Genomic DNA, 14,520 nt, shown 5'->3' with positions numbered 1-14,520 from the left:
CTGGTAGCGCCGCGTCTCACGAAAAGGACAAAACTAAAGTGGCTCATTTTTCACTCTCTTTAAAAAAAAAAAAACGGGAAAGAAACCTTCAACCGCAGCGTCAAAACCTCGCCGAGCTGCCGTCCCCGCCGTCGGAGGAGGAGGAGGGGGGGAGGAGGAGGAGGAGGGGAGAGACAATTTCGAATGCAGAAACCTGGGGGGGGGGGGGGGGGGGAGAGAATCCTGAGTCCGGCGCGAAGATATCCATCTCCCAGAATCCTTTGCAGCCGGCTCTAATCTGCGGCTTTTCACGCTCTGCTGGAGGAGTAAATTCAGCTGCAGGCTGGTGGAGGGGTTACCGTGGCGATAACGCGGCGGGAGCTTCGGCACCCCCCCCCCCCCCCCCCTTCGCCCGACTCCGCCCCCCCCACACCCCCCAGCTCCCTCTCTCTTATGCAGCACCCAGAGCGCACTTCTTCAGGTAAAGGGCATCGGAATTCTAAATAAGGAGCTTCGGAGACATTTTAACAGAGCAGACTTTTTTTACATTTTACATTTAAGTTTTGTAGGGAAAAAAAAAAGACAGGATTCATTTTGACTAACAGATGAGTTAATCCTGAGGAAAGAGTTTTACATTTAAAAGCGAAAGACATTTAAAGCACACACACACACACACACACACACACACACACACACACACACACACACACACACACACACACACACACACACACACACACACACACACTCACACTCACACTCACACTCACACTCACACACACACACACACACACACACACACACACACACACACACACACACACACACACACACACACACAGACACGCACACGCACGCAGAATTAGCCACGCACGCACACACATACAGCTACTTCCTGTTAGAGCAGGATACGGTGAGCTCCATAATGCTTGGGACAAAGACATACAGTATTTTGCACTGAAATGCAGGGGGACTATGTATAAACAGTGATGTAATTGCCACCAAAATGTGAAACCAAAGTGTACAAAAACATCCTTTAATAACAGCTGAGAATGTGCGCTTGAATCGTTTGATAACAAATCTAAACTTGTGGAGAACAGACCCAAATCAAGACAAAAAAAAAAAATGTCTTCCTTCCAAAACATTATGGACCTGATTGTATTTAGCCCGTTTCAACAGTCTGGAGAGCCGGCAAATGCCTCCGGTCTGTGCCCGACAGGAAGTGATGCGTACAGACAGGAAGTGATGCAATAGACAGGAAGTGATGCGTAAAGACAGAAAATAATGCGTACAGACAGGAAGTGATGCGAAAGCAGGAAGTAACATGAGACAGGAAGTGATGCGAGAGACAGGAAGTGATGCGTAAAGACAGGAAGTGATGCGACAGACAGGAAGTGATGCGAGAGACAGGAAGTGAGGTAAGAGCCCACCTCCCGGCGTCGGTCTCCTTGAAGATGCCGTCCTGGCTGGGGCACAGCTCGCAGCTGGGCCGGACGCCGTTCTTGCAGGCGTCGCAGAACCACGGCTCCGTGGAGTTCTCCGACGCCGAGCTCATGATGGAGTCGCTCTCGCCGTCCACGCCGTAGCAGCCTGCAACGCAGCGAGCGGCCCGGTGAGGTCATCTCACGCCGTTAAACCCGCACGAGCCACGCGTGACTGCGTACACAGCATCATGTGTACGCATCGTCTGTGACCTGCTGGCACCATGCGTGACCTGATACAATGACGTGTGCGACCGATTAGATCACAAACAAAACGCGCGCGCGCTCTCTCTCTCTCTCTCTCTCTCTCTCTCTGCTGACTGGAACGCCCCCCCTCCAGACGGTCGGGCTGCAGCGGGTTTGGGTTCTCTCACAAACAGCAGTGCGGAGACTCGGGGACACACACGCAAGCAGTCTGCAGACAGGGAGTAGAGGTGCAGACTCTATATCTCAATAAAGACTGAATTGGGGGAAATGGGGGCAAACTACACAACCCCCTCTCCGTTCTTCTCTCGGTTTCTCCCTCCCTCCATTCCACCCATTTCAGCAGCCGCCAGTCGAGGGCGAAGCGAAAGGGAGCGGACCAACTGAGGTGAACTCACAGCCCCCCCCCCCCCGAAACACCACCCCACCCATTCCCCAATCACCCACCCCTCCTGCCTTCATCTCACTTTAAATCCCCCCCCAAACACCCCATCTCCTCAACTCCCCTCCCCCCGAAACATCCCCTCCCGCACTTGTCTCATTTTAAATTTCCTCCCCTCACCCCCCCCCCCCCCCATGATAGCGGTGTGCTTAGTGCTGATTGGGTCTGGCGCCGCGGGGCTAGCGCGTGGGGTTAGCGGCGGACAGGTTTAACGTGCTTAGCGCTGATTGGGTTCGGGGCGCGCGGGGCTAGCGCGCGGGGCTAGCGGCGGACAGGTTTAACGTGCTTAACGGCCCAGTCGCGCGGCAAGGCCCCGGCGCTCCCTTTGAACCGCGATACGCGGCTCAGACCCGCTAAGCCACGGGGGCGGCGGCTAATGTGCGCTAAGCCGCCCGAAAAAATACTGATGACGGAGGGATAATTTTATAATCCGCCAAGTGGAGATTATCCCTGGCCCAAAACCGCCGGTTCGCCAGTTTGAGGGAAGGGGGGGGAAGGGGGAACGAGGCTGAACCCAGGGAGGCACTTTTAACCGAACAGGATGTTTAACCACGATCGGCCAGGCGAACCGCTAGCACAGGAAGTGATGTCACATTGGGACGTGCGGCCATATTGGTACGGCCCAGAAAAATGTATTCCTGGGGGGTCAGATGGCCATAATTTAATGCCTCATGCAAATACGAGTGTGATGTCACTCAGAGCAGCGAGCTCCCACCCGACAGCCAATCAAGCACCTGCAGCCTGCAGGCCTCAGCTGCCTAGCAACAGCCCGGCCTGCTACAGGTATTATTCCCCCAAACAATGAAAACATTTTTCTTTTTGGAAAAAGCACATTTTTTTATTACCTAGTCCATGTAAGAGCTGCACACTCCATCATAGTTTTTTTTTTTTTTTAAGCGTAAAAACAATACCGGCAGCCATGGGGTGTATACAGGCAATCTTTTGTTTTTTCTTTGTGTATTTTTTATTTATCATTTGGGAAAAGCACATTTCTTTATGTCCAACTCCATGTGATGTTTCACAAAGGCTCTGGAAGTCACGGTGCCTGCTGAGCTTCAGGATCAGTTTCCCAGGGCCCACGTCCCAAACGCTGACCCACTACGAGATAAAGGGACAAACCTGATCCTCCACCGGCGATTTAACCCTTAGAAGACCGGGTTTTTGGAATGTTTTTTTCCCCCCAACATTCCAAGTCAGAGTTCTAGAACTCCACTGCTTTCGAATCACTAGTAGCGATTGCTGCATCAGCATCAGGGGCTCCGAGCCGCCCTACAGGACGTCACACAGACACAGAGGCCCTCTAAACATCTCCTTTCAGCCGCAACAAACACGAAACGTGCGTCCCGCACACCGCGTCCAACGCTCAAAAAAAAAAAATACTCTAAAGGCTCTATTTAGAGAAATAAAATGGCGACCACCTGGAAGTCCCTAGGGCCGAGCGTTCAACACAGCGCTGGGTAAGAATGGAGGGGGAAGGAAAAAAGGCCGTCTCCGGCATCGATCACTGACCGAAAATGCGCGCCCTAGGAGGAATCAGATAAAAGCGCTTCTTGAAAGAGAGTGAGTAAAAAAGAAAAGGAAAAAAAAAGGCTCACGTTCGCCGTACGACAGTAATCTATATTTAGTTGAAGAAGGAGCAGGGCCCATTGATCTCATTCACTACCTGTCCGAGGACGTTGCGCGGATTAGCCTGTGTAAGATGGATGGCCGCAGATAACTTCTATTCAATTCTCTCTCTCTCTCTCTCTCTCTCTCTCTTTCCTCCCCCCTGCACGAGCAGCGGAGTTTTCAGCTCAGGATGAAGCGGGGATCCGGTTCATCGCCCACCGCGCTGACAAGCTCGAGCGCGGGCGCCATTTTTCACATCGCCGAGGAAACCGAACCTGGGCGGCGGTTGGACACCCCCCCCCATTCCAGAGGCACTCCGGGGCAATTAGGGGGGGTTTAACGAAGAGACCGCGCGCAAGCGAGAAGACTGGGGGCGGAGCCTCAAACGGTGACGGGAGGCGGAGTCTCAAATGGCAGAGGGGAAGGCGGAGTCTCAAATGGCAGAGGGGAAGGCGGAGTCTCAAATGGCAGAGGGGAAGGCGGAGTCTCAAACAGCATAGGGGGAGGCGGAGTCTCAAACAATGGCAGGAGGCGGAGCCTGAAACGGCAGTGCTAAAGCTAGGGAGCTCTCTCTCCCTCTTAAACCATCAGCCCAGGGTCAGAAATCCGCCAAAAACAATAATCCACAAACAGCCACCTGCTTATTTTCCTCCTCGTTTCCTTCACAACCAAACAACTACTTTCATCACAAGTTTTTTAAAAAATTTTTTTTTTAAATAAATGGCCCGTTCTTGAAAAAGAAAGAAAATGCGGATTCAAAAATGGAACCAATTCATGGCTCCTCTTCTCTCTCCCCCTCCCTTTCTCTCACTCTTCCTCAAAACCCAACACTCCTCTCCTCCATGGGACATTAATTTACAGCTTATACACTCATTTCAGACGTAACGTGAGTTTAAGAGGGTAAAATAACCCTCAGCAGACTTTTAATGTCTAATTAAGGAGAATTAACAGCTCGCCACACCCGCAGTTGTGTTTGTAAGTAAAACCAACCTCACCCCCCTACGCCCGTTTCAGAACCACTGCTCGACACCCCCCCCCCGCTCCCCCCCACATATAAACACTCAACGCATCCAACCAAACGCTAACCGTGAGTTTAATTTCCTCTAAGGACCATCCCTGCTGTCTTACAATTATCCTTAAAAAAGGTTTTTCCACTCCATGGGTTACTTTGTGTGGAGAGGAGGGGGGGGGGGGGGGATACACATCCAATGCCCCCCCCCAACCTGATGGAATATTCCTCACTTTAATGCACTTTACGGGCGTGCGACGGTGAGATCGGAGAGGGAGGCTAAGACGGTTAGCGCACCATGCGTCCACTTAAACTTCACTCTGGCGGAAATGTCATCCCACACCCCGTTTAAGTGAAGAAATTAAACACGTTTAAAAAGAAAAAAAAAAAAGCAGGGAATGACCGCTCCACAGAGGAGACTTCACTGGGAAGTCGACGCCTGCAGCATGCTAATCGCTGTACGGCAATCTTTTCAAAGTTATTTCTATTTCGAAATGAGCTTTAAACATCGACGATGGCCCTAAAGCTGAAACCATAAACTTGTGTAATTGGAACAATTAAATTTTAGAACTGCAAACAAATAAACGCACTGCCCCCAAACGGTACGCAATTAATTAAAACCACCGTGCCAAGCGGAAAGCTCGTTAGCGCCCGTTAGCGCTCGTAGCGCGGTCCGCATCTACGGCCCTCACTAGTCCGTCACCCATGAAACGCACCAGAGAGAGGCGGAGCCTGTAACCACGGCAGCCAAGCACCAGGTCCTCCCGCTGTGAACTGCCGTCTTCTCCTTTCCAAATTCCAAAAAAAAAAAAAAAAAAACGCTAAATCTCAACCGCAAAGCAGCCAAGTCATCTTCCTGTAATGTGGACATGTTTGTAAAATGTTTGTGCAAACTTTCTGAGGCAGGACAGACAAAAAGAAAGAGAAAAGGAGAGGGAGAGAGAGAGGGAGGGAGGGAGAAAGAAAGAGAGTACAATAATAATCTGCAATTATTCCATTTCCCTTATTCTAACTTTCTCTTGCCTAGTGGCAAACCATAGCCAATCCCATCTGTGGGTCCAAATGGTCAGTCGGGCAGGAAGTCAGTAAATCAGTCAGCCGCTCGCAACGCTGCTCCTTCAAATCAAATCGAGAGGGAAAAAAAATGGCTTCTACTGTAACCGTGGCGACACAGACAGGAGGCGATATCCCCTGCAAGCACCTGCCAGAGGATCAGCCAGGTGTTCAAACACGCTCACCTCAGTCTGCACTTTCAGTAACTAGAGAATAAATCTTTATGGCAGATATAAAAAAGTGTCACCGGTCTTTAAATACTCTTTTTGGTATTTGTTAGAATCTTTGCGTTGTTTTTGTTTTTTTCCCCTCTAGAGATGGACAGAGGACAGAGGGGAAGAGAACAGTGTGCTGGTGACAGGATGCCTGCTGAGACCGCCGGCCTCTACTGAGCAGAAGGCCCAGAGCAGGGGGCTCGAGTGGCCACTGTGCCCCAGGGAGGTGACCCCTCAGAGGGGCCCGGGAGAAAGTTAGAGCCTGGCTTCGGGCCCAGCGGCGGACAATCTGCCACCACTCCGGCGCCGGCGCCTGGCGACGTCCCCCCTGACTTCCCGCGCGCGGCGGGGGACCGGGCTGCGGGCCGCGGACCTCGGGCCGAAGCGAGGCGGCGAAACGCGGGCTCTCGGGGTGAGCCGGGGGGGGGGGGGGGGGGCGGGTCAGAACCCCGCGTTTCAAATCTGTTCCCGATCGCCGAGCCAGCGGACCTACGACACGGAGAAACGGCAGGAGGCCCAGATAAACCCCGCCCCCCCAAAACGACTGACAGGCACGAGGTTATGTCACCATCTGGAGCGGCTCGCTCGTCAGGCCCCGCCCCCATCCGGCCCGTCACCAGGGTAACGGATCTGTGTCCCGCAGAGCACGTGCTTGTTCACCCCCCCCCCCCCCCCCCAACAGTGCTCAAACGCTTCAGTGCTACTGTAGTCCTGACTCAAACACTGGTGCTCTCCTGTTCGGGGGGGGGTCAATATTATAGGGTCATGTGACCGTCTGTGACACTAAACCTGCCTGTCTTCCTCCCCATCCCCAAACTGCCCTAGCCCCACCCACACCACAGCTGAGGCAGGTGCACCTAGCAGTGGAGAGGCACAGCAGACCAGCTGTCCATTCAGCTGGGGGGGGGGGCATTGGCACAGAAACACAGCCCACTTCCTGTAGCACCACTTCTTGTAGACAGATGGAGAAATGATGTCAGTCTTTCTTTTCCTCACTCTCTCTCTTTAACCCTCTCTCATTCTTGCTCTTTTTCATTCCCTTCACACTCCCTCGCTCTCCTTCTCCCTCCCACCATCTCTATCTCTCTCTCTCTCTGTCCCCCTCTCTGTCCCCCTCTCTCCCCCCTCTCTTCCTCCCTCTCTCTCCCCCCTCCCTCTCCCTCCGTCTCCCTCCCCCTCTCTGTCCCCCTCTCTCTCTCCCTCCCTCCCTCTCTGTCCCCCTCTCTCTCCCCCCTCTCGCTCCCTCCCTCTCCCCCCTCTCTCCCCCCTCTCTCTCCCTCCTCTCGGATGTGGCAGACAGGGAGGCTCGTTGTTGTCCTTCCGGCTGACAGATTTATGAAACCCTGATAAGACACCGCCCCACCCCACCCTCCAGCTCCTCCGCGGGACGGGATCAGATATGAGGGGGGAGGGGGGGGTAGAAGGAGGATCGGGGGGCTGAGGAGCAATAGAGCCTTACAGTGGGGGGGGGGGGGGGCATCTCCAGTCAGCACGCTCATGTGATTCATGACCTCACTGCAGCGCGTAAAGCCTGGTTATTACTGGATAAGAACGACACGAATATTTGGCCGCAGACACAAAACACAAGTGCACAGTATAGGGCTGGCCCGGCCGACCAATGGTGCGACTTCACAACTCGGCCGACCAATGGTGTGACTTCATCACTCACTCAGTCACTCAGTCACGGACATTCGCGTTTGTAGGGCTGGCCCTGCTGTTGCGGTCCAGCCAAAATAAACATGTACGATACGTTCAGAGATAAGATTTATGCTGAGTATACAGGCAGTATTTTTAACCCCAGATTCCTCAGTGGAATAATAATATTAGAAGGAGAGATATGCACAGGAAATGGCTGCTATGTTGTCGGTGCCTGTGTGTGTGTGTGTGTGAGAGAGAGAGAGAGAGAGAGAGAGTGCGTGTGTGTGTGTGTCCATCTGTGTCTGTGTGTGCTGGTGTGCATGTGTGTGTGTGCTTGCTCATTTCTGTGAACATTAGAAGAACGTTGAGCTTTAGGCGAATGGGTTAGGTCTACATTGAGGCAACATTAAAAGCGTGTTGGGGGAACGTTGGGGGAACGTTAGGGGAACGTCGGGGAACGTTGGGGGAACGTTAGGGGAATGTCGGGGGTACGTTGGGGGAACGTTAGGGGAACATCGGGGGAACGTTAGAGGGACGTTAGGGGGACGTTGGGGGAACGTTGGGGGAATGTTAGAGGAACGTTGGGGGACGTTGGGGGAATGTTAGAGGGACGTTAGGGGAACGTTGGGGGAACGTTGGGGGAATGTTAGAGGAACGTTGGGGGACGTTGGGGGAATGTTAGAGGGACGTTAGGGGAACGTTGGGGGAACGTTGGGGGAATGTTAGAGGGACGTTAGGGGAACGTTGGGGGAATGTTAGAGGGACGTTGGGGGAACGTTGGGGGAATGTTAGAGGGACATTAGGGGAACGTTAGGGGAACGTTACAGGGACGTTAGGGGGACGTTGGGGGAACGTTGGGGGAATGTTAGGGGAACGTTGGGGGAACGTTAGAGGAACGTTAGGGGAACGTTAGAGGAACGTTGGGGGAATGTTAGGGGAACGTTGGGGGAACGTTAGAGGAACGTTAGGGGAACGTTAGGGGGACGTTAGGGGAACGTTACAGGCACGTCGCGGCTCACCCTCGTGCACGGTGACTCCGCAGTTGTCGCACTGGATGATCTCGTCCGCGTCCTCGCTGTTGTCCCCCAGGCACACGCAGCAGATCAGGATGTGCTCCATCCTCTGCGAGCCCCAGGCCTGCGCTCGGTCCGCCAGCAGGGAATCCTGGGTAAAAGGGGGGGTGAGGGAGGAACGGGGAGTCACTCAACATGGCGCCCCGCGACCCCCCCGGTTGCCAGGGCGGGAAAAGTCCCCCTCCTCAGCTTCCCGGGCATTCGCTAATCTGAACATCGCCTTTGTTTGTTTTATTTCCCAGGATTCTCGGATTCCCAGGCTAAGTGGATTGGCTGAAATCCCCCCGCAGATTCGCATCCGCTTACGCTCCGATCGCAGGAACTGATACCGCCAAATCTGCACACGGAGCTTTACGTCCGGAGAAACTCTGAGATTTAAATCCAAATGGAAATCAAAATGTTGCTCCACGTTTTTGTTTTTTTTCCGTTTTCAGTTTTTTAATTACTTTGCTATTCTTCTTTTTTTTTAGCGAAAAGAACAAGAGACAATTAATTTAGAATAATATCATGGAAATGAAAAACAAATGCTGATTACACACTCACACTCTCTCTCTCACAAACACTCACACACACAGGCAGTCACAGACAGTCACACACACAGGCAGTCACAGACAGTCACACACACATTACATAACAGGCATTTAGCAGACGCTCTTATCCAAAGCGACTTACATTGTATCCATTTATACAGCAGGATATATACTGAAGCAATGCAGGTTAAGTACCTTGCTCAAGGGTACAGTGACAGTGTCCTACAGGGGAATCGAACCAGCAACCTTTAGGTTACAAGACCAACTCCTTACCCGTTATACTACACTGCCGCCCGTCACACACACTCACACACTCTCTCTCTCACACACACACACACACACACATACCCACACACTCTCACACTCTCTCACTCACACACACACACACACACACTCTCACTCACACACACACACTCACACACACACATACCCACACACTCTCACACTCTCACACTCTCTCACACACACACACACACACACACACACACACTCCCACACACACACTCTCTCTCACACACACACACACACACACACACTCTCTCTCTCTCTCTCTCACACACACACACACTCACACACTCACACACTCACACACTCACACACTCACACACTCTCTCTCTCACACACACTCTCTCTCTCAGTATGACAGCGCTAATTTAAGCGGTGACCCCTCCTACCTCGTTGCCCTTGCCCTGGGACAGGCTCAGGCTGTCATTGGTCAGCTCGTCGTCGTAGGCGCCCACGCCCTTGGCCTTGCGCTTCTGCTTCTTCTCCTCCTTCTCGCTGCCGCTGCTGCTGTCCTCCTCCCCCTCCGCCTCGTGGTCCTCGTCCTCCTCTTCCTCGCTGCCCTCCTCGCCTTCCTCGTCGTCCTCCTCCTCCTCGTCCTCCCCGTCCCCCCCGCCCTCGCCGCCGGCGCCCCCGCCCTTCTGCCCGCCCCCGCGCCGGCTCTTCTTGCCGGGGGCGGGGCGCCAGTCGTTGTCGTCCTCGCTGTCGTAGTCGTCGATGTCGTTCAGCTCCTCCATGGTGGCGAAGTCCAGGGCCGGGCGGTTCCGCCGCAGGTTCCACTTCCTGGGCTCGCCGGCGCCCCCTTCCTCCGAGGCCCCGCCCCCGACTCCGCCCCCAGCCCCGCCCCCGCCGCTCGACTGCCCCGCCGCCTTCTCGCCCCGCCTCCTGCCCCTGGAGGACACGCCCCCTTCCTCCTTCCCGCCGCTGTCCGGCGACTCCTTCCCCTTCCCCTCCCCCACCTCCTCCTCGTCCACCGCCGCGCTTTCCGGGGTCACCTCCTTGCTCCCCTCGTTCCCCCGCTCTTCCTCTTCCTCCGCCTGCACCTCCGCCGACACCTCTTCCTCCTCCTCCACTTCCTCCTCGTCGCCCGATCCCCCGCCGTCCGAGTCGTTCTCCGAGCCGCCGCCGCTCTCCTTGGACCCGTCCTCGTCGCTCCCGTTCCCGCTGCCCTCCGACCCTGCCGAAACGGGACGGGAACGTCACCAACAGACTCCGGTCCTGGAGCGCCGATCCACGGCTGGTTTTCACTCCAACCGGGTGCCTCAGCTTCAGTTCTCCGACAGCTCTATAGACCGAACTGGTTTACTCCTGTACTTGAGCTCAGTAAAATCTTTAAACTTTCCAGTCTGTGGCTGTAGCTGCTGCCTAAACAAACATCAGATCTGGATATGACTGAGCTAATTCAATAATTAAGAGCAGTTGGCACGTTAAGTTGGCACAAATCCCGAAATGGATCGGCCCTTGCTGTGCACCTCAGACTCCACACACTCATCAGATAACTCTGCTCCAGTGCTCCTCCTGTCCTCTGCTTCCAGCTACACCCAGCTCTGCTCCTACATTACAGCACAGAATGCCTGCCCCCCCCCCCCCCACCCACGCCACAACATTCTCAGAGAGCGCGGAGCAGAGTAGCCGCTGTGTCTGAGGACTCTGGGACACCACAAATCACGGGCGTGAAAAAAAAAACGCCTTACTAAAGACTTACCCGCGTTTGTGGAAATCCGGGTTCATATTCGGGGTCATTTCTCACCACTATCTCTGAGGTAAAAGGGCTCAGGATGGGTTTATCGCTTTATTATCTTTGCGTGAGGGTGATCTTTGGCGGCGGTCGTCGGCGGTTACCTGAGGCGTCCTCCACCTCGAAGTCGCTGTCGTCGGAGCTGTCGTAGTCCAGGGCCTCCAGGAGGGAGGCGGCCAGGGGCTTCACCTGCCGCCGTTTCGACCCACGATCCACTGGGAGGGCGCAAGAAGAAGAACAAGAAGAAGAGGAAGATATATTTTATTGAACCCCGTGGGGTAATTTGTCCACAACAACCATCATAACCACCGTCATCATCATCATCCCCACGACCACCATAACCATCATCATCATGACGACGACCGCCATCATAACCACCATCACCATCATCACCACCACAAACGCCATCATAACCAACGTCATCATCATCATCACCACCACCACGAACGCCATCATAACCAGTGTCATCATCATCATCACCACCACGGACGCCATCATAACCAACGTCATCATCACCACCACCACCACAAACGCCATCATAACCAACGTCATCATCATGACATGACTACCACCACCGGGATCAAAACCAACATCATTATCATGATCATCGCCGCTACAACCATTATATCCAATCATTATGATCTTCACTACTACCACCATACCACCATTGTAATCAACGTAATGTTCATCAAGAAAATCACCACGACAACCAGCGTCATCAAGATCATCCCCACTTGTGCCACAACCACAATCAACAACTTCTTCACCTATATTGTCATCAACTACTTCATCTTCCTCACTACCATCATCCCCTTCATTAATGTCATCACTACAATCTTCATCGCTACTATAAATATCCCCGTACAGGAGGTCTGCTCCTGTGTCTGGTCTGCAGTGAGCTCAACCTGACCTGCGATTGACACGGTCACCAGCGTTTTACCGCCATTACCCACCTCTGGCTCCGTGAGCTGCTCAGGGTGCTAGCCTGCGCTACCGTGAGCTACGTGTTACCTGCCACTCTCTCCAGAAACTTCTGAACTCATCTGCTGTCATCACAGGCACTCAAGTCAAGTCAAGTCAAAGCAGGTAGAGAGAAGCCCGATATTTTCCAACTGCACACACACCTGTCTTTTCCCCCTTAAATAGGCAGCGTTTGTCAACAGCTCAAGACAACACCAGGACAGAACCCAAAACAAGACGCGGGCTCATGTTCATCTACGCAGTTTGAATAATCGCAGGATCACATCAGAAAGCAGAAAGAATTAAATCAATACGGTTTAAGGCTTTGCAATGGAGCCAGAGACAGTGGCGTCTTTAAGGACACAAATCAAAAGGGGAGCGGAGATTTTTGTCTCAATTTGTGGAAGTGGACTACGGGACCTGTGACACTGTCCCGGTATTTAGCACAGTCACGTGTTGAGCCCGCTAATATTCCGGGTGGCGGCACTTAACTGCCCAGAACCTGAGGACAGTTCACACAGTGCATCGCCAAACGTTCAAAATAAGACGCCAACTTTACCAAATACAGGAGCCTTTTTATTTTACGTGGAAAGGCCTGCCCTCACACATGCCTAAAACACAAAACAGACCTCGAAGAAGCACCGAAAGAACCTTGCATAAGGATTGCTACACTTTGTGCTCTATAACGTATAATAGGCTTCCTAGTGAAAACAATGTCTCTGCGAAACTGCCCAAACCCCAAATTGTGTTTTATAGAACTCAACAGGACATACACAGCTCAGTTACCAGCTGATCCCGTGTCAAACTGAATGACTATGTCCCTGAATGTCACTTCCAGACCGTTTTTTGCAGACACTTTTTTGATTTCCTTTTTCCATAATAACAGGCCTACCAATCTTATAATCGCGTGCAAGAAAACCCAAAAAGGAGATCTGCTTGTATTCGCTCCTGAAAGTAAACACCGTGTCGCATTGCGGTTAGATTGCGCTTAGTTCACACCTGCATCATGCACCTTTGTTAACCGCATCTGAGACGATAAACCGCGGAGGAAATTGTTTGTTTACAAACTAACTGTTCTTAAGTAAAATAGTAATAAAATCTGCCGAGGTATCCACACAAATATTTCATGAATGTTGGGCGCTTCACTAATGATTCACTAAATTTTGGACGCATTTTGCATCGAACGCCAAATTGTACACCCCCGTTCACCGCTTGACAAAGGGCCGACGCTACACAGCGAGCATGAACTGAGTCCACTGTTGAGATTGTGTACGTTTGAGCCACATTTCAGTAGTAAAACACCCTAAATTAATCCGAATCTATCGAGCCAACTTAAATTGAGATGGGCAAAGGTGTGCAAACGATGAACGGCGACGTGCCTTTTGCTATAATAATGAAAAGCCCTCGGCACTTACCAACGACATTGTGCCGCTAAAATTAGCTAGTTATCTATCTGTATTGGTAATATAACAAACTGGCTAACGCTTATGTAGAAGCGATTCTATCCGCATCCACGATGCATAACTCAGCTGGACTACCGTTCATATAACGCTGCAGAATGAGCAAGCTAGCTCGCTTATTAGAAGCTAGCTTCCCCCATAAACACTGTGACAACAAAACAAGACGTTTGAATGCATGCTTGTTGTCTGTAGCTAAACATCCGTGATTGCCTATGTTTTAACATATTCTGAAACCATAGCATGTCACCAAACGTACGACTACCCATTGATCACAAGTCACGTTATCTGGCTAAGCTAGTCAATGCAGAACCCAGGCCAAACTAGCCAGCTAGCCAACAACGGCAATAATATTCATCTTGCAATAATGTTAATTCGCGTCCAATCGAGGCACACAACCGGAGTTCTATTTATACAATAGGATACTTCGTGGTCTTCAAAAACAGAAACGATTATGGAATAAGTTTCACTCACTCTTTCGGGTTTCACGTTTTTAACCGGGATGAACAATGGCACAATGGACGCCCCATCCAATATGTTTATGTGTAGACGTAGCGCACACGTAGTCGTGACGTTATAGGAAGGGTTGAAGTGGAAACCATGGCACCGAAATGGGCGTCCTCCGCTTTACCGCGAAATGTAGCCTACACATGGGCGTGGGTGTCGCAAAAATGTTTTGTGAATATGATTCACCAAATCTACTGCCAGACTCACTTAACAGTTAAAAACACGTTAAACTCGGCGATTGGGCTTGAAATTCAGAGCGCTATAGTTTTTTTTCTTTCATATTTAGCCTACTAGTGTTATTTAACTTTCATCTAAGTTACATTGTTAACTGATGACATCAACAA

The 14,520-nt window shown here is 52.1% G+C and overlaps 1 protein-coding gene across 2 annotated transcripts in view; it reads right to left on the bottom strand.

Moving 5' to 3' along the window:
• Window positions 1-14,266, bottom strand: part of phf14 (PHD finger protein 14) — a 60,282-nt gene extending 46,016 nt beyond the window's left edge. For both annotated transcript variants that reach the window (XM_035430472.1, XM_035430473.1), the window contains exons 1-5: window positions 14,144-14,266; window positions 11,357-11,467; window positions 9,907-10,691; window positions 8,649-8,793; window positions 1,410-1,569 (exon numbers count right to left, since the gene is read on the bottom strand). In XM_035430472.1, the coding sequence (XP_035286363.1) occupies window positions 1,410-1,569; window positions 8,649-8,793; window positions 9,907-10,691; window positions 11,357-11,467; window position 14,144 (1,202 nt within the window). In that variant the 5' untranslated portion in view covers window positions 14,145-14,266. The remainder of the gene's footprint in view (window positions 1-1,409; window positions 1,570-8,648; window positions 8,794-9,906; window positions 10,692-11,356; window positions 11,468-14,143) is intronic.
• Between the last annotated feature and the right edge of the window lie 254 nt (window positions 14,267-14,520).

Source organism: Anguilla anguilla, chromosome 8, assembly GCF_013347855.1.
Source record: "Anguilla anguilla isolate fAngAng1 chromosome 8, fAngAng1.pri, whole genome shotgun sequence".
NCBI classification, from domain to species: Eukaryota; Metazoa; Chordata; class Actinopteri; order Anguilliformes; family Anguillidae; genus Anguilla; species Anguilla anguilla.
Note: the sequence above shows the minus strand (reverse complement) of the source record. Positions and strands in the feature narration are given on the sequence as shown.